Source organism: Hippoglossus stenolepis, chromosome 11 (genome assembly GCF_022539355.2).
Source record: "Hippoglossus stenolepis isolate QCI-W04-F060 chromosome 11, HSTE1.2, whole genome shotgun sequence".
NCBI lineage: Eukaryota > Metazoa > Chordata > Actinopteri > Pleuronectiformes > Pleuronectidae > Hippoglossus > Hippoglossus stenolepis.
In genome coordinates, this window is record NC_061493.1 from 10979565 (window position 1) to 11006816 (window position 27252).

At 44.2% G+C, this 27252-nt stretch overlaps 1 protein-coding gene across 1 annotated transcript; it reads left to right on the plus strand.

Moving 5' to 3' along the window:
* The first annotated feature begins 1662 nt into the window (after positions 1-1662).
* LOC118118277 (ephrin type-A receptor 4-A) lies at positions 1663-27062 on the plus strand. Its single transcript, XM_035171330.2, has 19 exons — positions 1663-1834; positions 2429-2496; positions 5194-5391; positions 5527-5637; positions 6039-6393; positions 14602-14757; positions 15435-15962; positions 17835-17959; positions 18102-18261; positions 18370-18481; positions 19327-19385; positions 19586-19699; positions 19797-19982; positions 20066-20127; positions 20239-20448; positions 20623-20799; positions 23015-23202; positions 23423-23608; positions 26090-27062. Exons 1-19 carry the CDS (start codon positions 1672-1674, stop codon positions 26205-26207), a joined length of 3276 nt encoding a protein of 1091 aa, XP_035027221.2. The 5' UTR covers positions 1663-1671; the 3' UTR covers positions 26208-27062.
* Positions 27063-27252: the final 190 nt, after the last annotated feature.

Sequence of the window (27252 nt, forward strand, 5' to 3'; positions counted from 1 at the left end):
CTGGGGCCCGTTGTGGAAACCCCCTCTAGAGAGCTGGGAATCTCAGGGGAGAGTGGGAAAAACATCCCGAAGATCATCAATCAAAACTTCACTGACACAAATGACCAGAAACAACGGACCGCTCTTCATCCATGTCACCACGTAACCTCCGCCCCGCAGCCATGTCCCACCCACCTGTGCTACTGGCCCATAGGCCCTCGCCGCAGGAAACCCAACGCGATTGGCCTGTCGGTCCCCGAGCGAAATCGTGATCCCCTCTCGGCTAATTGGGTCTTTGTGATTGCGCAGTCTGTCGTGGCGCTGGGGGAGAATGAAACGTGAAAACCGTATTATGGTGGATGGGGGAAGAGTGGCAGGTCGAAGCAAGGGAGATCGCTTTGGCGTCTCAAAGCGCCAGATGCTCTTCCTGGGTCCATTATGGCGCCTTAGAGGGGATCGAGATGGTTTCGGCATAGCAACTGCGTAGACACAAAGCGAGATGGAGACAGGCCCTGGGTGGAGAATCACACAAGCACATACATGCAAATGCAGGCGCACACACATACAGCAACCAACAAGCCAAACACTTAATATTTAGTGCTCCTTGTTGGTCTTTTTCAACAAAGGTTTACCAGAACCTAAAAAAGAACTGAAAGTGGAGCACGTCTCTGCTTCAACTTTTATAGTTAGAGAGGGAGAACCCCACTGGATCAATGGAAATGAAAGTATTTACTTTTTCAAGCTGTGGCTCCATCGAGAGTGATTGTTCACCAGCGTCTTTGAGAGAGAGGGAGCGTGTAGGAGGATGGGTCATGAGCCTCCTCTTTGTTTGCTTCAACACGCTTCCACACAAGGACGCACTCCTGCGTCTCCCTGTGTCCTTCCAGGGTTTAGAGATAAAAATATTCAAAACTCTTCTTGACAGATGGTGGAGGGATATTGAAGCTCCTCATCCTTAAGATATCCAACAGCCTGTAATGGAATATACATCCCTGATCATTCCTAAGGGTTTCTCCTCCCCCCCACAACCACCAACAGATGGCGCTGCAGTCACACGCCTCAGTGTAAATGCTCCTCAGGACAAAGGGCCTCCTACAGGCTTCCTCCCCAATTCAAACAATCTTATCAGGAAATTGTGACACATTCAGGATTTTAAATTCATGCAACAGCCATGCGATTCGAAAAAAGGGTGATGACGTTTATGACCTCATGCCTGCTGTGGCGTCCGATTGGTCATCACTGTTAAATGATTAGTGTATCCTCTATTATTTAACTGGGATCATTGGGTTCAAAGTTTGGTCCAACCTGCTCCTTTCAGATCCTAGAACGTCTCATTGGAAACTCAAGAAGAAAACATCTCACCAATATTTTTATCAATCTTAAGTTCTACATTCAGCTATATGCAGTGAAGTGTTTTAATGTTTTCCCAAAGGCTCGTGTTTGAAATTCCCAGACCTAACAAATAACCCAAATCTACCAGAATTATAGCCCATCTATGTTTCCAAAAATGTTTCAGGATGTTTTTAAAGAGACAATAAGCAGCTACATGCTGATATGGACCTCATAAACACTGTCATTTGGCACATGCCGTTTGTGGGAAGCATCTGAGTGAAGAGACCGCCCCGCGTATCCGCCGCTGCATCCAACTCGCTTCCACACTTGGGTTCATTCACGCACACTTTTCCCACCGGGATGGAGCCGCTTCAGCCAGCAGCGCGCACTGCAGCCAACTGGGGGCACGCACGCTTCCACGCATCACACATGGCTGCGGATTTATGCCGAATATTTTCCACCTTCCTCTGGATAATTGCGCTGGTTTCGTGTTCGAGGACGAGGATTTATTCGCCGAACGAAGGTGAGTTATAGAGGGGGTTCCGGAGCTGTGCGCCGCTGCTGCCCGGAGCTGGTGCCGCGGCGGTGCGCCTCGACCCAGCCAGGATGAGAAGGGAAGATAGAGCATGGGTGTGAATCTGCGTAAAAGTTGAACAGCACTTAAGTTGTATTTTGGGAGGAAACACTGCCCAGTTGTTAAGGCTCCTGGTTCCTCGCAGAGTTGTGTCTTCAGGGAGTTCAGCTGCAGGGTCTCTCGGTTACAGCGCGCAGTGTAGTGATGAGTTCAGTGTGGAAGACTTTTATTTATGAGCAGTTGAAGCTCGAAAAATCATTTTGTATTCGTTTCTTTTACCATGAATCCGATTTTACGCACTTGATCCAACGTGCCATTTTGCAATCGTGTTGATATTATAGAATAAACATGACAAGAATCAATATAAATAATCTTAAATAAGCAAATAAACAGGAGCCAACCAGTTTGTCCCAGTGATCTACTGGAAATCTTGAGGTGTGGTTAACTTCCAAGTATAAACAATTTAACTCATCCACACTGTTATAGAATTCAATCATTTTTTTATGTTTTATTTGAAACCACCTGTGTGTATGTGCATTTCAGTGACCCTGCTGGATACCAGGACAGTGCCAGGAGAGCTGAAATGGGCAGCCAGTCCATCAGAGGGAGGGGTGAGTGGGAACATTCTTCTTCTTTTTTGTATTTTACAGATACTCTGTTTACAGCCTGTTCTCTCTTTGGAGAACACACCATCTCTTTCTCTCCCTCTCTCAAAAACACACTTGGTCTGGAAACTGTAAATAATCATCCCACAGATTTTTGAAATGTGCTGTTGTTCACCAACTTAAGTGCTAATATGAGAGTGCTGGCGTTGTGTTTGGCACAGGAGAAGGCATGGACCAGCTTGGTGGTGGGTGTGATTTTTTAAAGGGATTTTTACTACCATGCATTTGCCAGAATGATTCCTGGAAATATCTTGTTTTTTAATGTCATCTCCTCTCATCTATTTTGTACTTTTTATTGTTGGCACGTTGCGGTCTGCCATCTATGTGTCCTCTCTCTTCCTCCCTCTGTCCTCCCCTCAGAGCGTCCCTCACCTCTTTGTTGGTTTAAGAGTTATTGGTGAACTTGACTCGTATTTCTTCAGTCGCCGTGCTCTCATTCTCTCACAAGCTGCGTGATTGACGGGGTCTTGGTCTGCACGCACTGAGCTTTTGATTACAGGCCCCCCCACCTTCCGCATCCTTTAGCTTCATGCACACAAAACATCATTTCTGTATGGTAGGGGCAAGTGCGCAGCGTTTTTTGTTTCTTCTCCAACAGCTGTGATTTCTGTGTACTGACAAAGACTCCAGAGGACACCAGACAAGGAGGCATCATACCCTCTGACAGCTTTTTTACAGCCCTCCACCCCAATACACACAAAGACACACACATAATAAACATTCAAAAACACACACTACACAAAGGCAGAACCGCACGCTCATGCTCATGCCCACACTTATATTCGCATCTTGTACATGTAGGAAGGAGGAGGAGGAACCTTGGACCGATGCTGGATTATTGAGACCGATTCCAATGTTGATAAGTTAAGGCATTAAAGCAGTACATTTTCAAAAGTAAACCTTATTAGAAATGAAAATGTATTTGAAAAATAAAACGATTGATACAAAAAACATAAATAATGCATTTAAATTAAGATAAATAAAGGTCAAATCAAGCCACAGCACATCTGTTAATCAATAACATTAAATCAATTTATTTGTGATGAACCGATATCAGTCAGTAATATCAGTCCCTGATGGCATATCGATCAGGCCTAATTGGACACACACACACACACACACACACACACACACACACACACACACACACACACACACACACACACACACACACACACACACACACACACACACGCACACACACGCACACACTCTCTCTCTCTCCTTTCTCTTTCTCTTTCTCTTTCTCCCTCTTTGGACACGGCACATTTGGTGTGTATACAGCTCTCAGTAGTAGGGAGAACGCATATTATTATTCAGCGGTAATAAAAAGCCAATTTGGAGTTGGGAGGCCCGGCTGGTCATTGGAAGGGTCACAGTACAAGGCAAACAGTCGGCTCTATGGAGATGAATGGTGCAGTGAAGGATGAGCCTGTTCCACTTGTATGAAAATGTGACTGCGAAAACCTTGGGAGTCGCGACAAATCTGAGCCAGCATCCACTGCGGGACGAGTGTAAGCCTGCGAGGTTTCAAATGACAGCAGTGAATCAGAGGATGCTCCCCAGCTTCTGAAATGTACTTGAACTTGTTTCTCTGTATTTATGAGGCCAGACAGTGGGTAAAAAAAACACGATGAATCCTCAGCTGTGAGCACACTTTTTCTGGTCAGTGCTTCTGTAAGAGTATTTCTGACAAGGCTTGTGCCTACAGGGCTGGTGATTAGAGTTTGGTTCAAACTTAGTGTTATGTCATCGATTTTACTTCATGCCACAACTGTTTTGAGGCTTCAAAGATATAACGTGTAACAATTCTTCATGAAAATGGCTCAAAATGAATAAAATAAATATAATACAAAATAAATAGACTGTTCTTACATTATCCAAAATGGTTCACACATTGTTCAAACCCCTATTTAAGGTAATGGCACGTTTCAATTCGGTCACATTTTGATTGCATCCTTCGTGTTGGTCACTCGTAATGGATCCTTATTATTCATTCATTCATTCGCTGCATAACGTGAATAAAACTTCAATACATTACCTCATCAGTGAACATGATTTAGGCTGCATCAGGTCGATTTTCATTGGCAATGGTGTTGAAGACAACAACTCCCATGATCCCACGCTGCTTCGCGACATCATCAAACAAGGCCTTTTGTTATTGTTTTGATTGCGAGACCCCTAGCTGCCGAAGGTGATATGTTGTATGTTGTTCTGAAATCTGACACTTGAGTATCTGCGAACTTGAAAAATACAAGATGCTTCCACAGTCACATTTACCGTTTCAAAACCTTTGTTTACAGTTTGTTTCCCCCGGACATTATTTTCTGACGGTATCACTTGAAAGCGCTGCTACTTGGCAGCTGATTATAAGGAAAAGTTGCTCTGAAAATTTCACAACTTTGGCAATCAATTTTTAATGATTAATGATCTCTTTTGTGGAGCATCTGTTTCCATGAAGTTTCTCAAAGCTGATTTTCCCTCTGTTGGCATGAACTGAAACCAGCAGGTGCCTGGAAAGTTAGAAATTAAATCCAAATATTTACGGATTGTAATAGTTTACATAAAACATGCAAAATGAAGTCACCCTATGCCCTCCTGAGTGGAGTAATACAATCGTGAGTGTCTTTGTTTGTTTCTTAGTGGGAAGAAGTGAGCATTATGGACGAGAAGAACATCCCCATCAGAACGTACCAGGTGTGTAACGTCCTAGAACCCAGTCAGAACAACTGGCTCAGGACAGACTGGATCCCGAGGTCCGGTGCTCAGCGGGTCTACGTCGAGGTGAAGTTCACACTGAGAGACTGCAACAGCCTGCCAGGCGTCACCGGCACCTGCAAGGTACAGGATGATCATGCTGTGTTCCCTCAACTTCCTTTGACTCATTATCATAATAAGAGAATAGACGAGCACTGAACATGATTAATTCACCTCAGTCTCTTTTTTGGGGGTTTCTCTGTCTCTTTGGTCTTGTAGGAGACTTTCAATCTGTACTACCATGAGTCAAACGAAGACAGGGAGAGCTACATCAAAGAGAGCAGCTTCATTAAGGTCGACACCGTGGCGGCAGACGAGAGCTTCACCCAGGTAACACTAATCAACTCCGTCAGGGCTTGAGCTCTCTATCCTCCCTCCTCCACTCTCCTTAATTTGCTCTTATCCTGATAAAATTTAAACCGCCCTGGCGCTCGGCTGTAATTTCTTTATTTGTTTCACAAGCGTTTTTATCTTAGACGTCTATTTCACCATGCCAGGGAGGAAGCAGGAAGCGTTACTATCATGACGTCTGGGTTAAGCGTTGTGGGCATTAAATCTTATTTCACCTTACTAATCAATGCAAGTTCATCTGGACTAGAGCCAAATGCTGGAGATGTGAGGATCAGCCGTGGTCCAATTGCAGCTGCCACTTTGGGTTAAACAAGCGGATTGATCGCTGACACAGTTTAGCGCACATACCGTTAATCGAGCTCCCTTCTGTTTGCATTCAGGTGGACGTTGGAGACCGCATCATGAAGCTGAACACTGAGGTGCGGGACGTAAAGGTCACAACAAGGAAGGGCTTCTACTTGGCCTTTCAGGATGTTGGTGCCTGCATCGCTTTAGTGTCTGTCAGGGTGTTCTTCAAAACCTGCCCGCTCACCATCCGTAACCTGGCAACTTTCCCCGACACCGTCACCGGTGCTGATACGTCCTCCTTAGTGGAGGTCAGGGGGTCTTGTGTCAACCAATCAGAGGAGAGAGATGAGCCTAAAATGTACTGCGGGGCTGATGGAGAGTGGCTCGTTCCTATTGGTGGATGTCTGTGCACCACCGGATATGAGGAGAAGGGGGGAGCGTGTAAAGGTAAGTGATGCGACAGGAATACTTCACCGTGATTTGCTGTTTGTTGTTGTCTCATCCGATTTGGTCTCCTGCTCTATACTCTCTGCTCCCCTTCTGTCGCCACTTCTAAATCCCATGTCTCTGTGAGTGACAGTCACTTCACAAGCTGCTCGCTAATGACGGAAAACATTATTCTGCGGATTATTTTCATCATTTTCAGAGAATGTGTTCAGAGATTCTGTCTTAAAGGGACATTCCCATGTTACATGCTGGTAATGGCAGGATGTAACCATGCACTACATTCCACAACACCACAGTAAAACTTATCTATATCTATGAGTATTTTCTTTCACCTATTACACAATCATAAAGGACTTTCAGGACTTTCTCCAGTGCAGGTGTTGTTTGGACATAGCTTGAATGTACAGTTCTTTATTTGAAAATAGAATCTATTGTTAAATCTGTTGTTAAATATTTTTGAATAGAATTGACATTTAGATTTTTTTTGATGGCAGACATTATTTTAATGTCGCCCTAACGCTGACACCTTATCAGGATAGTTAACATGATAATAACTAGAATGGCTCTCATTAGAACCAATACCTTACACCAAGGCTAGTCCTTTTTAATTTAATTACGCTGCACCAAATTGCACACAGGCACACATATCCATGCCTGGTCTTTCATCAAAATGCATGAACTGCTGCCTGTGAAAATGGGGAAAACGTAAAAAATAACCTGCCTAAATCTCGCAATGTTCAAGAGAGTGAAAAAAAAAATCCTGGATCCGCCCTGATCCAGATCCCCACCAAAATTGAATAGGCTCCTCCCTGACCCATACCACATCCGTCCACCAGGTTGTTAACGGTTACTTTTGTTTGATATGACTTGGAGACAGGAGACAGTTAGCTTAGCATAGTTTAGCTTAGCTCAGTTTATCTTAGGTTAGCTGAGAGCAAAGACTGGAAACAGAGGGAAATGTGCTCGCCTGGCTGTGTCCAAAAAACACCTTTAAGTCAATAATGAACACATTATCTATAATGCTACTTGTTGCCTTGTTACCTGAAAAAATAAAAACAACCACAACACTTTTAATTAAGGACCTTTAGGGTCCTGGTGTTATGGAATTTGGAACATACTGACCAGTTGCCTTAGTTTACTGTGTGCTGGGCTCAACTAACTTTATCTTGACAGGAGAATCATTTTCAATGGACAGTCAAGAGAATGATATTTGTGCATTGTTGAGTTACTTTGAAATACTCTAGAAACTGTACTCTGAGCTGAATCACAATCTAATCAAATCAATCAAAACACAATCAATATCCTATATTTTACTTTAATTGTTACTTCTAATAAATCAAGGCTTTTAACAGAGTTTCATGCAGTCTTTACAGTTGAATGCAGTCTCATGAGTAGAAGCTCTCAGGTCTTAGTGTGAGGTGTGCTGACATAACAACGGCCATCTGGTCAAAACTGTCTTTCTGTCACTTACAAATCTGGCCTGAACTTTACAGTAACAACTATACAAGCTGTTCACACCTCTCCCCAACATACATGTGGCCTGGATGACGTGTAATGTTTGGAAGTGACTGTTGCGATTGTGGAGACAACGAAAATGTGCACGTCTGTGTGAGAAAGTGGGGCGAATGTCGGACAAGAGTCGGTGGAGACACATTTACAACTTCACTCCCCCTATTCAGTCGCACACACAACAGACACACAACATGTTGGCTTGCACAAACACATACGCAGATGGACAGAGACCAATAGAGAGAGACGGGGAGAGGAGGGGGACTAACGGATCTGCTCCCTCGGTTTTATTTATGAAGCCTATCCCAGAAGGCTAATTGTATAACAAACACACCCATAATTCAAAGAGAGGAGAAGAGATGCTGAGAGGCAGAAAGACAGAGACGGACATAAAAAGAGGGGAGCCGTTGTGGCCAGTTGGCGTTAAAGAGGGAAGAAAAATCCTTTTTTTTCCTTTGCAACAGGAAAAGCAGTTGCCAAAATTTTGAAGTGACAAACGTTCTCAAAACCCTTTACCCCAGCTTAACCCGTTTGTTCCCACTGAAAAGAGGAGGAGGTTTGCGGGGTGGTCCCTGAGGCCTGAAAGATGTTCCTCCTCACTTAGATTTAGGAGAGACCCTTGACTCTGTTGAACCTCTAGCAGATGTGAAGTGCCATCTATCTATCCGCTGCTCCCGTCTCCGTCTCCCCGCTCTCGCCGCCTGTCAGGCTGTTGGCCGGGCTCAGCTGCATCAGTGGAAATCCATCAAAGTCTGGATGAACACCGAACGCTGCTCAGCGGAAAAAACTCTGACCCTGCGGTATTGGATGGACGCCTTAATGCTTCTCCAATTTTAAGTCTGAATTTCATAGAGTGAGGAAGATAGAGGGGGGGGAAGCAGAGCAAGATGGAGGGAAAAGGCAGATGGATTTGTGAGGAGATTTAGATGTTCTGTGTCTCGTCCCGTCCCAGAGGTCAAAAGGTTTCTGGATATTCTAGACTCTAGATATATACTAAGAGTCTAGGAAGTGACTTCTAACAGCCAGGAAAAAGTAACTTAACCACTTATCATTTTTGCACTTTTATGTTTACAAGTCTTGACTTTTTCCAGAGTTTATGCTAAGCTAAAGCTAATCATTCCCTGACTCCAGCTTCACATGTTAACGCACATGAGAATGTGATCTGTCTCCTCATCTAATTCTAGTGAAAGGAATAAACTGCATAGATTTCTCTATTTCTTTAATTTAATCCTTTAAGAAACCCAAATTATAGCGAACGCTCAAAAACTAATCCAGACTCTCATAGAGACAAAATCCTACAAATTGTTCATTCATCCTTGTGTTGTGTAGAATCTTTGCATATTCTTCTTCCTCTCTGTTATAAATGTCCACCTGTTATATGCAGTACATCTCATTAACTAATTAGCTGAAAACTGCAATGAATCTAACTAGATTCATTGCAGTTTTCAGCTAATTTGTTTAACTTGCAGTTTTTAATTTTTCACCGTCTGCCGTCTGCTGCAGAAATACCTTTGCATTGTCAGTGTGATCTAACTTCCCCCAAGAGCTGCTGCTGAATTGAGCTGAAACAAGAGTCGACTTAGCCAAAGCGGTGAAATGTGAAAAGTTCATTTTCAGTGTTGACACAGAGTAATGAGGATGGAGAGGATGAGAGGAGAAGCTTTGGAGAGGAAGAAGGGATTAGCTGTTGAATGGGGCGAGAGGGGGATTGAAAGAAGGCCACTGACAGCAGAAGGCATCAATGCCGAGCCGCCCCTCCCCTGCTGGGGGTTCGTCAACGGGTGCAAAGGAGACGAGCGGGGAAACACAAGAGACAGGGAACTCCCCCTCTTCTTTAGACCCCTGGTTAAGACCGAGGTCACGACTGAGCCTGATGAAGACGTCAAAAGCTCTGACTGACAGCCACATACACACACACACATATGCACAGAGAGGGAGTTTAGCTGCAGAGTGCAGGGTCATGACCGAGGTAGATGAAGACGTCAAAAGTTTGACAGCTGCGATCCGTCTGGGAGGATCGGAAACAAGGTTGGAGAGACAAGAGGCGAGCGGTGGAGAAAGAACAGAGAGAATTTAAAATGTGAACGGTTGGAATGAGAGAGAAACCTCCTACTTCTTGTTTCACTGTCTCTCCACTGGTCGTTTTTTCTCAGATTCTGCTCACAGCCTGGGAGGGTTGGAATGTGTGTGTGTGTGTGTGTGTGTGTGTGTGTGTGTGTGTGTGTGTGTGTGTGTGTGTGTGTGTGTGTGTGTGTGTGTGTGTTTGCATGTGTGTTTGCATGTGTGTGTGTGTGTTTGCATGTGTGTGTGTTTCTGTGTTCCCCTCCATCCGGAGAGATTTCATGGTTATGCTTCTTTTTTCCAATGCACCTGCAGAGTCTCGTCGGCAGCAGAAAGCATTTGGACCGAAGGAATGAAAAGAGGGAAGATTGAGAGAGAGAGGGGTAAAGAAGTAAAGAGAGCCACACTGAAAGAGAGATGACAGAAAGAGAGAGTGAGCGGATGATAGAAAGAGTGTGTAATCGCTGCATTCACTGCCTCTAATTATTGCACCGCGTCTCTGGACTCGATTTGAGATTTAGAGTGTGTAGGTGTGTGTGTGTGTGTGTCTGTGTGTGTGTGTGTGTACTCTATATCCAATTTTATAAGCAACAAAGACAGTTTGGAGGACTGCCCGGGAATGCCTAGAGAGGAGTGGGGCAAACAGAGAGAGAGTGTGCATGCATGTGTATGTGTGTGTGTGTGTGTGTGTGCGTGTGCGTGCGTGCGTGCGTGCGTGCGTGCGTGCGTGCGTGCGTGTGTGCGTGCGTGCGTGTGTGGCAGGTGACAAAGCAGCCAAAGACAGTGGAATGGCACAAGTGATTGTCTGTAGTCTGAAGCAAGCCAAACCCAGGTGGGGGTAATGGTTTGCATTCCACCATCACAATCGAAGTATGTGTGTGTGTGTGTGTGAGAGAGAGAGAGAGAGAGAGCTATTGTCTCCCTCTCCCAGGTTGCTCCTAATGTAGAGGCGGTTTGCCAGCTCCACCAGTCCGTCTGTGGCTCCCTGGCAGCGGAACAACCTCCGCTCTCCATCTCTCTCCATGTTGCTCTCATTATCCCTCCTTTCTCTTTCTCCAACTCTTCTCCCTGATCCGCGGTCAGAGGTTGGGGGTGCTGTGCTGCTGCTGGTGGCGGGGGTGATCGGAGTGTGATGGGGAGTGCCGGGGGGTAGGGGTATTGTTGTCGAGCCCCTTTCACATGCTAATGATTGCTCTGTTGGCTTTGGGCAGGCATACCCACACACACACACGCACACACACACACACACAAATCCCCACGCACACTTCTCTCTTCAAACCACAAGTGTTTTGTGAGTATTTAAATTTAGACTATCTTAAAGCTTCCATTGAGAACGTTCCCCAAGGTTTTAAATGCAAACTGAATGTGAAGAGATGGAAGATATGAGATGAATTTTGCACCAATCTCACACAGGAGGTCGGTTTGATCCTTGAGGGAGGCAGGCGATCCTTTCAATGAAGGCATACAGTAGGGAAAGATAAGGATCGTGTCTTCCCCTCCAGCATTTCTGCAGGTTTTAATTAACAGGGCATGACCCCTGTGATTAATAGCGTCCCGCCTTCTCGAGTGACAGTCTATCAATCCGTCCATCCATCCGTCACTCCGTCCCTCCCTCTATCCATCACAGAGACAGGTGGAGCGGTCAGGGGTACTTCCTTCCAACTACACCCCTCCGCAGGGAAGGAACAAGGGATGATGACAGATAACACGGGGTCAAGGGGAATACACACACAGTGTGCCGGACGAAGATCTTAGTTGGATTTACAATGTGATGCATTTGCATTTTCGCTAGCAGAAGAATACATATGCAAATGCCGACAATGCTGATAGTAATCAAAGGGCACCTTCCCCTAAGTATCTCTTCCTCGTCCCCCCCCGTCTTTTTCTCTCCTCGTCTTTATCTCACGCACCATGTCAGTCTTTTTCTCGCTCTGTCTCTCCCAGTCAACCTTTTCCCATCCCTTATAGACTCTGCCACTTTCTCTTTGTCTCAAACAGCCCAGCCGCTGATAACAGCGTATTTACTGTCGTGCTAACAGGCAGAATGTGAACATGCCCACACACACACGCAGCCACACACATCTAACCCAGGTTTCACCTTATCTTATCGGTATGTGTGTGTGTGCGTGTTTTTGTCCAGTTTAGCTCAGGCTCCCGCGCAGTGCAGGGTTAATGTTGGGTTAATGACGCCCTCATGAGCTCTTATTCCAGGTCACCAGCACTGCCCCCCCAAACTCCTTTCGAAACCAACGCTTAAAGAGACACAAAAGGCTACAGAGAGAACAGAGAGAACAGAGACATGAGAGGGCACTGAAGGAAGTTTATGGCTTCAGCACTTGCTCCTTTCTTTCCTCCTTTCTTTCTCTTCCTTCTTCGTTTTGTCCTCTGTGCTGGAGACAAGGATGGAGGATTGGGTGGGACAGAGACAAAGGCAGCGTGCTACACCCCCTGGCAGCGTCTTCTACAGTCCCTGTAATCAACCTCTAAATCCTCAGCAGGTCAAATACTTTTCTCAGTGTTTTTAATTCCCTCTCGTTCCCGTCGACTTGACTATTTTGATGACAAGAAGAAAGAAAGGAATGTACCGAACAGCAGGAGAATGATAACAATGTGTTTCTGTCTGATGATATCAGCTGACTGTACGATAAGCCATTCCCCGGATGAAAGCCGCTCTTATCAGCTGTAAATGTGTTTATGATTTCACTGGCTTAGAGTACAGGGTCCACATGTGCGTCTCATCTGAATCGGTGTCAGTATATCGAGCTGTAAACACCGTGCGCTGGCTTCAAAGCTTTCTCAAGGTTTTTGACTGTGAGAGGGATCCGTACGGGGATGCACAAAGAGTGAGCAGAGGCACAAAGCCGTGTAAGTGGAGGTCGATGAGGAAGTGCACAAGGGAGCGAATGAGGGAGGTCGTGAAAAATGTGAAAGGGAGGGCGAGTGAGTGTGTGAAAGAGCAAATCTACGGAGGCTCACGCAGATGGGGCAGGATGGTCGGCGTGAGTAGATTACAGGGGAGACTTCCTCTCCCTCTCATCTACTGATGAGAGTGTCATAAAGCATGCTGACACACACTCACAACCACACACACACACACACACACACACACACAAACACACAGATCATTCCCACATTCCTTTCCACTCCCACTGGGATGTCTTCATCCCAGTCGTGAAAGGGTTGTGGGGGAGAGGGGAGCCAGGAAAGATGGTAGGATTGAGAAAGGAGAATGAATAGGGAGTGATGATGAAAAAGGTGTTGAAAAGAATGATTGCGGTTGAAACAAATGAAGGATTTCCTCCTGAAATTAAAGAGAGAGAAAAGAACCAGGCTCTAACCAGGCACGCTCTGCCATCTCCTTTGCTTCACCAGTGGATGTCAAGCAGTATAATTATGCATTCATTTATTGTATTGTTGCTCCGTCAATGCATGAAGTCCTCCCTTCTCTCCCCCCTGTCTTTCCCTCACCCTCTCTCTTTCTATGTTTCCCCTCGTTCATATATTTAAATGTCAGTTATATTTGTGTGGGCTGCTAGCGTCGTGGAGTTTCTGATGCGGTCGCTTCTAGTGTTTCTTGTTTCTGTGTGTGTGAGTGGGAGCTGATCAGCGAGCGTTCTTTTGTGTGTGTGTGTTTTTTTTTCTTTGCTCATCAAAAACCCAAAGATAAAAGAAGTCAAAGTGCCCGCTGCTCCTCGTGCTGTATCTGTTTCTCTCTCCAGATTTCTCTTTATACTTTTTTGTCTGTGGATTCAAATGCTCGATTGCAAAAAAAACCAAAACAATTCCATCTGCTCAGTATCTTGTTGTCTGGGCTCTCTGAGCGATCGACTCAGAAGACATCATCGGCTGTATCAAGGGTCAGGGGTCAGCTGACCTTAAGTCAATGTTGAATACACATTTAGCCGCCTGCAACCCACATCATGCTGGACTTCAATAAACTTACCAATAATTTAAGATTTTTTAAAGTACCTTGTGCAGTGTTTCTTACCAAAGTAAATGACCTGAAAGATGCATTTAATTAATTTTCTTCCACATAAAATATTACCAGTTTGGAATATTTTGGATTTTCTCTACTGTTTTATCACTGGTAAAACATCACGTCACCTCATATGCTCATTCTTGAATGGTTAGGGTTAACCCTAATCCTAACCCTAACCCTAACCCCTATTGAATATTTGCTCTGTTGTCAGAAAAACTCATATACATTTAGTTTAGTGTCATTGAAAATCAATAACGTGTCAATTTGTCCCTCCATCGGGGAGGTTATGGTTCCAGTTGCATTTATTTGTTCAAAAGCTTCAAAGCCTCAGCCATTGCCATGGTAACCAACGTCCAAATTAGTTACTGAATGCTGCAAATACTATTATTATTATATGTGCATCAGCTTAGCCATCTTGCAACTGCTTGATGTCGGCTTTTTGTAACCTCCTTCAAAATAAACTATACCACCTCCCCTCTGTCCCCCATTTCTTAAGACCTTACATTGCCTTGAAATAGTCTGGTATAGTAGCCTTTCGAATAAAATGCACTCAAAAGTTAGGAATATTTGTGGGTAATTATCATTGAATCTTTGAATGATGTTGACTTTTATTGATGGTGCATGGATGAATATTAAAGTGGAGATGTGTCTCTCTGCAGCCTGCTCTGCTGGTTTCTACAAGGCCAAGTCTTCGGATGCAGGATGCTCCAAATGTCCCCCACACAGCCACTCGCTCAGAGAAGGCGCAACTGTCTGTGACTGCCACTCTGGATTCTTCCGTGCCGACAGCGATCCTGCCTCTATGGCCTGCACCCGTAAGTACACACACACACACACACACACACACACACACACGCTAATAGGATATTGCATAAGTGAAAACAGACAACATGTGTGCATTGCTGACAAATAAAAGCGAAAAGAACACTCATTGTTTTCCATGCTCTCTATCTTTACCAAACAGAGGGAGACACAAACTTGTCTGAATGCCACCCCTGTTTCATGATCCCATTACTTATGACTAAGCCACCATCTACATCCTGTCTGGGAGTGATAACTAAAGAAACTAAAGAGGAGTGAATAAATGTCGCTCTCCTCTCTCTCTCTCCCCCACCCTTCCCCTTCTCTCTCTCTCTCTCTCTCTCTCTCTCTCTCTCTCTCTCTCTCTCTATTTCTGTGTGTGTGTGTGTGTGACAGAGCTAGAGACCTCGGTCTGTGTGTCGTAAACTTAATTATGCCTATATACAGCACGTGGTTTCCTTCGCCTGGGAAACATGAACACACGCACACACACAAAGTGAGAGAGAGATGCCTCTGAAGTAAAACATCCAACCCATCGAAAACATCTATGAACTGTATGGTCTTCGGTCTGATCCAATATGTCTACACTTCAGCCCTGTGCCAACAACTATCCCTGATGTGTAGTATAGGATGTGCCGTATATGTGGTTAGTTTTTTTTAATGCTCAGGTTTTTCCCTGTGTCCTCCTCAGAGCCACCCTCAGCCCCACAGCAGCTCATCTCAGTTGTGAATGAGACCTCGGTGGTCTTAGAATGGGCACCCCCCCGTCGGCTGGGAGGAAGAAGCGACACCAGCTATAGCCTGGAGTGTCTCATCTGTCAGACAGGGAGCCGCAGTCGGACCGCCGGCAAAGCCCTCCCCAGGAATCACAACGTCTCTAAGCCTGAGGTTCAGCACAGTGGCCTAGGGATGCAGTCAGACCAGGGCATTGTGGGATCAGAAACCCAGTCAGGGAGAGGCGTCGTCCAGAGCAGACCTGTATCTGAAGATTACCCAAGACTCGGCTCTGGCTCCAGCTCTCAGCTCTGCCTTCCCTGTGGCTCCGATGTGCTCTTCTCTCCCGGCCAGACCCGCCTGAAGACCACCAGGGTGGTGGTGACCGAGCTGAGGGCCCACACGCACTACACCTTCATCGTCCATGCACACAACGGGGTCTCCCTGGCCAGCGGTGCAGGGTCAGCCCTGAGTGTGTCTGTCACCGTTACCACCAACCAAGCTGGTGAGAATGAGGAGTGTAATAAATGAGTTTGTCAGACTGTTGACTGTTGCAGTAAAAATGTGCTTATAGATGTTCTGTCTGTATGTGGGTCAGCACAATGCAATCTGCTGCTCAGTGCACATGGTCCACAAGGGAGCAAGGCCCCATGGGTAATGTTCAAAATTGTGGAAGCATGATATGAGTAAGTCCTATATGTAGTTATATATGAGCATGATAAAGCTGGTGTCTGAAAACTGCAGATGCATTTTTGCGTTAAAAATATTAAGTAAATGTATTTTGAATTGATATATTTTACTATAATATATTCTAAATATATATTTTAAAGCTTAAAATCACTGCATGATGCGTCCAGAAAAGATTATAAAGCTTATGAACTAAATTAGCTTTAAAAAAAACAACTAAAGTAAACAAATATCTAAGGATGAAAAAAACCTTGATGAGGTCCAACGCCGGTGTTGATGTGCTGTTAACAAGAACACTTTATACGTAATGTCCCGCAGGCTGCTCTGAACACTTGTGTTGTTGTGAACACATTTGAACCGGAGAATCTTCTGCTGCATTGTTCATGTGTGAAAGACAAACTCCAGAGAAAGTCTGGACCCAATTGTGTTCACAGTCTCTGGAGGTTCACGTCTGAAAAGGGCTTCACAGTGATGAGTCCCAGCCGCTGTTGCTACAGAATGCTGGTGGCCCGTTTTTTTCCAAGCTTATTAACAGTGAACATATCACGTGTCCAAATCGCACCAAATTCAACACCGCACTTCCTCTGGCCTTTAACAAAACACGTGCCAAGTGTGAAGCCGATAAGATGAACGGTTATATATATATATAACCAATACATTTGCTTTAAATTTGCATTGATGATACAGTATAATACTACAATGGATCGTCACAGAATAAAACCAACGTTGAACAAACACAAAGGACACATCCATCATGGAACAGGCAGAGATTATTCTCCATTAGCATCAGCTCCTGTAACACAGCTACAAGACACTTCCCTCGCCCTCTCTCTCAACTGGAAAAGCTCGCTCTTACTATCACTGTCACAGTTGCCATAGTTATTACTCTGTCCTCCTACACTTAACAACCGCTCAATTAATTGTAGGGGTGTTCTCAAGTGGATGTCAGAAAGCATTCTCGGAAATGTAAATCGCTGACTTAAATACAAACAGACAGGGCTGCCTGAAGACTTAGAGGAAACTGTTTTACAAATAAAAACCTCAGTGAATCTAACTGTGGGATTTTCCTTGCGTCAGCTCTTGACCAGGGAAGTGTTTGAAAAATCACCCAGGTTTTATGGCGTGTTTCATTTTAGTTGAGAGGGTGTCAGCTGGTCCGTGGCGTTTCCTCACACATGCTCTCCATTAGTTTGCTTTTTTTTGCGTGCTGTTACATCTCAACTGTCATTGGTTTAAGACTTTATGCTGGCGTTTTAGAAAGTAGCACACCTGCTCGGTTCCGAGTTGTCCCCCCACGGGAAATAACTTGGCTGTGTGTGCACAGCACGAGAGCGTGTCTGGGATGTGTCACGTCCAACCTGCGCCACCATATGGCCCCGGTATCATGTGAACAGCCACAAAGGAGGACAAACACCACAAAGGCCTCGACAATGGAGGGATGTAAGAGGAGAGAGAGTGGAGAATAGGTCTCGTCCCTGTGGAATAGGCAGGAATGGGATTTGGGTCAGCTCTCAGGTGCACAGGGTCAACGGGACTGTTGACAAACAGACAGCGTGCATACCTTTGGTAGCTGTGTGCAGGCCTGTGAAATGATTACAGACGTTATTATCACAGAACATCCAGTATGTCATTATACAAAGTTACACCATTGTGACTGAATTATCTCTTTCCATTGCTCTCTCCCGCTCAGCTCCCTCTCCGGTGTCATCCATCCTCGTCATCGATGTCACCAGGCACAGTTTGTCGTTGTCGTGGCAACAGCCAGACCGGCCTAACGGGGTCATCCTGGAATACGAGGTCAAGTTCTATGAAAAGGTGAGCCGCCTGCAGGTTAATGCCGCTCGGGCAGCTGTCGGGAATGTCAATATGCGGCCCCGCTGTTTGTGTATCGCTGATGATGAAGATAGATTTCTTGTCAGCGATGAAAAGTGACCCCTCTTTTTTGTCCCCTAATCAGGATCAGAGAGAGAGGTCCTACCGCATAATTAGGACCTTCGCTCGTGGCGTGGATGTCACGGGTCTCAACCCCCTCACTGTGTACGTGTTCCATGTGCGTGCTCGCACAGCTGCCGGATACGGAGAGTTCAGCGCTCCATTCGAGTTCGCCACCAATTCAGGTATTGTGACAATAGTGTTCAGAACTTGAAGAGCATGCATGAAACTTTTATTATCATGATGAAGTTCTTACTTTCTGGTTGGTGACTTTTTTGTCCTTCCCCCGTTAGATCCCTTCCCTCTGATTGGAGAAGGAGTTAACTCAGCCTTCCTGCTGCTGTCTGTCAGCGGGGTTGGAATTTTACTGCTGATATCTGCAGCTGTCTTCATCATTAGCCGCAGGTACAAAAATGCACGCACGCACACACACACACACACAGACACACACACACACACAAACGCATTCACACACAAATACACATTTAAAAGCATCCAGACAGGCTTGCTGCCCTATATGCTTGTTAGGTCGGCTTGAAGTTTCCCATCAGTGCTGCCTCTGCCTTGACTACTGCTTTTGACCAAACTGCCTTAATGCACACAAACAACACACACACACACACAGCTCTCCTAGTTTTGTGCGGCTAAATAATGTGTGTGTGTGTGTGTTACCTGGAGCTTTTAAAAGGGATTAGAGTGGAGACAGTGATAATCCCTTTGTCCCTGACTTGTCATTACTGTCTCTTCACCAGCGCAGCTTGTGTGTCAGCTTCCCCTGGCGTGCACAGTCACGCACAGTAGCGTGTGCGAGTGCATGAACGTGCACAAACACACGCACACACACAAACACACACCTGCTCACCCACAAAGGTGTTTTTGACAGTTTCTTTGTTTAATGGAAAACACCTTTTATCTTGTGCTACCTGAGGCGGCGCCCCTCCTCCCTCTCTGCCTTAAATGCTTTCATCTGCTCGCTCGCTGTCTCTCCCCCGCAGCCCGTGGCTCCTCTGTTCTCATTCATTTCATTGAGGTGAACCCTGGAAAAACCAATGAATGAATGTGCGCCGCTGCAGGAAAAGAAACCAAATTAAAAGCGGTGCGACGCACAGTGAACGTCCCTGTATCAGATCAGCTAACTGTAAAAAAAATCTCAACAAAAACATGAAGTGAAGAGAAAGTGACAGGGATGCTCTTGCTTGTCATTTCTGTCTGTGTGTGTTCAATGTCCATCATTTCTTATGTCTCATCAGGAGGAGCAAGTACAGCAAAACAAGGCAGGACTCAGAGGAGGAGAAACATCTTAACCCAGGTAGACACACTGCACACACACACACACATACACACTGTCAAAACAACAGAGAGACAGATGGATGCTCTTTTTCTCCTCCTTCTCTCTACACACACTGCCAATAACATTTACATAACATATGCAGCAGTTACACAACTCATATTTGTCACCCTCCTCTGCACACCTTCCTCTCCTCCCTCGCTTCCTCCCCTCCATCGCAGGGGTGAAGATCTACGTGGACCCGTTCACCTATGAGGACCCCGATCAGGCCATCCACGAGTTTGCCAAGGAGATTGATGTTAGCAGTATTCACATTGAGAGGGTTATTGGCATGGGTAAGCCTGATAATATCGCTTGCACACACTCATACAAACCCACACACACACACATGCCGACTTGGCGCTGACTTTGCTGTTTGCTCTGTGTGTGTAGGAGAGTTTGGGGAGGTGTGCAGCGGCCGGCTGCGTGTGCAGGGAAAGAGGGAGATCTACGTGGCCATCAAGAGTCTGAAGGCGGGCTACACTGACAAACAGAGGAGGGACTTCCTGTCCGAGGCGTCCATCATGGGACAGTTTGACCATCCCAACATCATCAGGCTGGAGGGCGTCATCACCAGATGTGAGTGGTAGTTGTGTGTTGATAATAACTTAATGTGCAGGTTTGAATTCAGCCTAATGTTTCAAACTCTTTTACCCCCTTAGGCAAGCCATTGATGATCATCACAGAGTACATGGAGAACGGATCCCTGGATGCCTTTCTTCGCGTAAGCGCAGTTTATTATTCCGTCTTTTTCTGTTAGATAAATATCGTGAAAAATATTTGAAAAATGTACTGAAAAATGTAAAGAAATGTCTCTGTCGTTTAAACATTTCAGAAACATGACGGCCAGTTCACGGTGATCCAGCTGGTCGGCATGCTGCGCGGTATCGCCTCCGGTATGAAGTACCTGTCAGACATGAGCTACGTTCACAGAGACCTGGCAGCTCGGAACATCCTGGTCAACAGCAACCTGGTGTGTAAGGTGTCGGACTTTGGCCTGAGTCGGGTTCTGGAGGACGACCCAGAGGCTGCCTACACTACAAGGGTGAGACACACAGAATTAATAACCTTAAACTAATGTGGGCATATGCTGTACATGTTCATTAATTTAATATTTACATGCCATCATGTCTTTCATTCACAAATGTTTTTTTTAAATGATGGAATCAACAAATTCCCTCAGTCACTGACCCCGTTATGACTTATGCTGCTGTTGTAGGAGGCCACTGGGACTTACCTTTCCCCTGGAGGGAAGATCCCCATCAGGTGGACGGCCCCAGAGGCTATAGCGTTCAGGAAGTTCACCACAGCCAGCGATGTGTGGAGTTACGGTATCGTCATGTGGGAGGTGGTCTCATATGGAGAGAGACCCTACTGGGACATGAACAACCAGGATGTGAGTAATCTTTATATAGTCCAACCTATGAGACCACTCACTTACAAAAGAGTGAGCTAGTTCCTGAAATGAAATGTTTACTTAAACGTACGATCAAATGAAACCGCTGGATCACCTGCATTGTTATTACCTCCACCTGTTTGTTTATTAGTTGGTTTGCATGTTTGTTTGTGAACAAGATTACACAAAATCTACCGGACGGATGCTACGAAACTTGGTGGACGGATGCAGTATGGGTCAGAAAAGAGCTCATCAAATGTTTTAACATTACAAGATAGAGCATTTTCACTGACTTCCCAGGGAATCATTCATGGATCATGATGAAAATGATCAGGCACATTTATGGGACCGATTTCTTTAAATGTGTGCAATTTGGTGCAGCTTGATTGAATTGAGGGGGACTTTTGGGCCTTGGTGGTGGTTTGCCATTATAGTAATTAATCAAACTATGGTCAAAATGGTTCATTGCTTAAAAAACACGTGCCCACATGTATAATACTTTAAGTAATGAATATTACACTCAGACAACTTTCAGCTTCATTTTAATTTCCAAATCTGTTTCATACAAAATCAATCATGCATCTGTATGATTCTCTGTTGTTGAGACTTGCATTAATTAAAAGCAGTGAGGTTGATGAGTTAAATATTATCAGAAGTGAAAGGGTAGATTATCAAAAAATAATAAAGTCATGTTGTTAAGTTTCTTTTCAAGTTTCCTGTCTAAACAACAGTTAATAGCTCTGGATTCAGTGACAAACATTAACATTAACATCAGTCACAGTTCTCCCATTATTTAATTAAAATTTCCCTATAAATAATCTATTTGCTCCCACTTTCTAGAGAAGTCAAATTAAACCTTTACTTTTTCACAGTCCTCAAGTTGGATTTAAATGAGTATCTTTATCAGATGGATGAATGAAACCGGCAGCCCGTCTTTAGGATATTTTTAGAGACGACTTCTGGAGAAAATAAGCTGCCCTCTGTGTGACGTGCTGTTTTCTGACCCTGTGTCTTGAACCTCTGCAAATTTTGCCTTTGAATCATCCGAACAGCAGAAATAATTTTTTGACAAGTAATTGCTGCTTAGAATTATCCCTCAGCGACGCTCACGCACACTTTATAAATTTAGTGGTGATTTAGTTCTGAAGAGTTTCGGAGAGTTTGAGAGAAAAATGCTGTTTCAAAGCGAATTTGCAATCACTTTGCGATCAAAGCTTGTTAAGTTTGAGGAGGTCAAAGAGACCAGTCTGGCATATGGACATTTTCAAACATAATTGATTTCATCTTCTCAGCTTATGCAGTTTCAGAGAAATTTCCTGATGAGACATTTTCTCCAGCATATTTTTGATTTCTTTTTATATAGCACCAAATTAGTACACACTGAGCTGCACTTCACTTTCTCTTAAATCTTGTTTCAGTGAAACTCTGATGTTTTGATTTACCTCACAACCAACTATAAGTATGTGTAAGCATCTTTTAACCTACTTTTACATGTAACTCCTCAGGTGTGATCCAGTTACATCCACAGCAGTGCTTTATGTGGTATTTCCATTTTAGACTTGACCAAAGGTGCATTATTTCTGAGTGTGTTATTGATGTAAAGTATGGGCCCACAATGCATTGCACACAAGAGATACAGGAGCTGCTCAAAGCTGCACATTTATTAGAATAAATTGCAGATGGCGATGAGACAGCTCTGGAAAGATCTGTGAAAACCAAAAAATAATGAAACTTTAAAAAATATATATTTTTCTCTTCTTTTTATTTATTCAGCAGTTGTGTTTTAAAGCATTTTTAATGACATATTCATCTTTTCTCATATAAAAATCTCAAAGTGGTTTTGAATTGATTTATTCATATGATAACTGCAAGAAGCACGATGCTGTCACAATGTGGTGTGTGTTGTGCACTATTACAATGGGATTGGGAAGAACTGCCATGTGAAATAGAAGAGAACCTTCAAGAGGAAATCCATGCAAAGTTCAGTTTGTAGTGCAAACACCCTCAAATAAAACACTATATTGCTAAACATCAGCATGTTAGCATTGTCATCATGAGAATGCTGGCACAGCAGCATTAGCATTTAGCCCAAAGCACCATGTTGCCCATGCACAACCTCATAAAGCTGTAGTTTCTTTGGTCTTGATTTTGTAACTCTTTCCTTTGGATTCACCCTGATAAAAACATCCATCCTCCACCTCTATCTGTCCTGTAGGTGATTAAAGCGATAGAGGAGGGCTACCGGCTGCCTGCTCCCATGGACTGTCCCGTGGTGTTGCACCAGCTCATGCTGGACTGCTGGGAGAGAGACCGAGCAGAGCGACCCACCTTCAGCCAGATACTCAACATGCTGGATAAACTCATCCGTAACCCCGGGACTCTGCGTCGGACAGGAGGGGACAGGTGTGTACACGCAGGCACAGACATGTACAGCAGTATGCAGAGACCAATACATGTATATTTATATAGGGACACTTAAACTGTACTCACACCCTCACCGACATGTTTTCACCCCCATCGGTTTGAACCTATACTCAACACTATTTCACCTTGATATCATACTTCTATTCATAAACTTTGCCTCCACCAACCTGCCTCCTCTCCTCTTCCTCTGCGTTTACAGACCTACACCCACCATGCTGGAGTCAGGGATGGCTTCAGAGGTGTGTGTGTCAGTGGTGCCCGAGGTGTGTGTGTCGGAGTGGTCGGTATGTGAGTGGCTGCAGTCCGTCGGGTTGGAGAGGTACACAGACACACTGGCAGCAGCAGGATACACCAGCATTGACAGTCTTCTGGCTCTCACACACCAGTAAGTGTACCCTCATGTGAGAAATGGATTAAAGTGAGAGTCGTTTTTTAATCATCACATTTCTTACTGCCAAAAAAGAAACTCAAAGCAGAATCTCATTTCTACCTTTGCGCCGCAATCACACTCAAAACCGAAAAACTAAACTGAAGAATTGACGCAGAATGGATGAAATCCATTTCGTCCTCATAATAACATTAACACTGCCTGCACTGTAGCATTAAACTACACACAGTAAAGTCCCTTTTCCACTGGTCAGAAACCGACTAACATCTGGGTTTCGTCTGCAATGGGAACGGACACAGTCAGCATTCACTCCCAGGTCAAATGAGTATGCAGTCGACATTAGTTTTATCGGCTGTCTCAGTCTAGACACATGTCCCCACACTTTGTCTGCGCAACCTTACAAAGTGCATTGAACTTCCTGGCATTGGCCTCTAAAAAGCCATGAACGTTTGTGAACTAATTATTTTTTACATCTTGGCAACAACGTGCATCAGGGATTTCTTGTCTTTGGATTGTGCAACATGCGACACTAGCAAGACAGCGAGGTGAGAGAGCTTCTCAGTTTCCTGTGCGTTGGTGACACTGAACATGCCTTTTATATGTTGGTTTACCCATTTTAAAAAAACATACACCTTTAGAGGTTTGACAGTGGGATATGTAATGGCCTCAATATTCTGACAATGAAAGAGCTAGTTATTTGTCATATACGTGTTCTGGGCACACGTGAAGGTAGAGTGATGAGTCAGCCGTCACAGAAATGTGTGAAATATGGTCCCAACCGAACCATTTTGGACGGACTCACCTTGAAGGAAATTCATGGCATTGCTCTCAGTTGTACACACGAAGGCCGAAGTAGCTGTGGGAAGACTAAACTGAGCGGGAGGAGAAATATTCCAGACACTTCTCTTATCTCCACACACCTGGCCAGCGGCAGGTTTGTTTGTTGGATTGTCGACATCACAATGTAAAAACAATTCCAACATCAGAAAGTTGTGTGTTTGATGAGTCAGTGTTTGATGATCCAGCAAGTTTTGGGCAACATATTTCTCCACCACAATGAATCTGGCTCTTAAAAGTGTTATGTGAATCTACATTGGAACTGTATTCTCATGTTACTCAGCATGCTCAGGGACGTGGTTTCTAATATTAACTTCCTGTGTTACCACTCTCTTGTATGTGTTTAAATAGCTCTGAAAGACAACAGTGGTTTACAGCCATTCAATTAAATTTTATTTATATAGCGCCAAATCACCTCCATTAAAATCTCAATCTTGAAGTAATTTAGATAGTAAGAGATCTTAAGAGAAACCTCAACAGATCCCACAATGAGCACCAGTGGAGAGAAACAACTCCCTTCTAACAGGAAGAAGCTTGACGGGAAGCACAATGGCAGAACCTATATCAGGCTGTGGCTGCACAGACAACTTGGTATTATGGTTATAGTTTAATTGTTATACAGGGTTGGCTTTTAATAGAGGAGTGGAGGTTAAACAGTGGTTCAGATGAGTCACTGAGCAGAAACCGAAACCCAGGAAGCTCCTGTATATCTAGGGAAACATTTAAATCTCTTTTCATCAACATGTCTGAAAAATAAATGGAATATCGGTTGTGGTTGTTGTGTTACATGAAAATGATGAGGACAAGAAGAACTAAAATTATCCCCTTATGGGTGTCTCAGCCAGCCAGTTACATTACAGCTAATATGGTGATAATGTCTTCTTCTTTTCTCGAGTTATGGTTTTAAGTAAAAGCCAGAAAGGTGTTTCTGCAGAACATTGTGATGTTAAAGGGAAATTGACCTTTGTCACAACTTCACCATTTTATCCAATTAAACATCACGATATGATGAGATTTGATACGATGCGATACTTTACGTTAGATACGATACAATACGACACGACACAATAGGACGCAGTCTTCGTGGGACAGTGAAGGCCGAACCAAACTGAGACACGGTCTGGTCTACAGAGGCTTTCCATGATCTGCGTCACCAGCTCATCCAGCTCTAATTGCTGTTGCCCGAGCAAAAGAGGTGAAGACAGGTAGTTCGTTTTTCCCGGATGAAAGGAAGCATTTGAAGGAGCCTTTGAAAAGTGACAGCCAAGTAGCGCCTCTGTGATGCAATCTGTCTTCAAATGCAGCCTCTGAAGGAATCAGCCCCTGAACGGAGACACAGCTTCCATGTTCTCGTGGCCATAAATATATTTTATGAAGTCACAGTGACCTTGACCTTTGGCCTTTGACAACTAAAATCTATGTATTTCATCAATGTGCCCAAGCAAATGTTTGTGCCAAATGAAGAAATTCCTTGTAGGTGTTTCTTAAATATCACATTCATGAAAATAGGTAAACATACAACTTCATTATTCCTCCAGCTGTCATTGTTGAGGCATAAAATCCTGCACTGCCTCATCCTTTAGAGAAGACAAATCGTAGCTTTATGTGTCTGAATGAGTATCTTTGTCTTTGCACCCACAGGGAGATGGACAGACTGGGAATAATCACACCATCACACCAGGACAGACTAATTGCCAGTGTGCAACAAGAAATGCTGTCTCAGATGCAGCACATGCAACACACAATGGTTCCCGTCTGAACCGCAGAACGGATACAGACCTGTTTCGAGAAGAATTTCATTTACCTCATTCATGCACTTTAGAGGGACCTTTCACCAGAGGAAGTACAAGGAGTGGATTGAAGTGAAAAAAATCCGAAGTGAGAAGAAGAAAACGAGAAGAGAAAAGCAGCACTTTTGTGAACTTCCAGCCTGTGGAGTTTTCTAAAAATAAAATAAAAAAAACATAGACGCGGCCACAGATAATATTGAGCTACTGAGAGCTTAGACTGAAGCCTCATCCTCTTATCCAACTCTGTTTTTCATTCTTTTATGATCCGTTTCGTGAAGGCTGATATGTGATGGTGTGCATAAGCAGAATGGCTTCCAACTTTTTTATTTCGCTGCTTTGGGCTTGACTTGAATAAAAATGTGTTTCGTGTTTGCTCACATGTCTGCGTGAGTGTGTGTGTGCGTGTGTGTGTGTGTGTGTGTGTGTGTGTAGCGTGAAATCCACACAACATGGAAACTCCCTCGTCAAGGCGCCAGCTATCTTTGAATATTCTGAATATGCAAAGTTACCAGAGAGAATGAGGGAGGAGCCAGACAGAATGTACCATTACAAGCTCTTACTAGTTTCATGCTGGAGGATCCTACTAACAAACTATGTGATTTGCTTGTGTTTTTTTATTCATTTCTTGTTTTACCTGTATGAATTATTATTTCTGTTGAATTAGTCCTTTAGATTAGTGTGAGGTCTATCTGTGTCTATGTTCATGTCTCTTGTTTGATGCTAAGAATTAGCTACATGAAGCATTTTGTTTATTTATGGTATTTTTTTAATCTAGTTTGTACATTGTATAATAGATACACTGAGGAGATATTGTAATGATCACCATATTGCATCGCAATAAATGCCAAAATCTATGTATGCAGGGTTTCCCTTTGTTTGAACACAACATTTGCATTCTAATGTATTTAATGGACACCATATATTATAATTAGTCCGAGAATCGAGTGGATCTTCAAGCGCTTAACGTTTGTCATTTCTGAGTTTGGCAGAAGAAAATGTCCTCTGTGAAAGTTG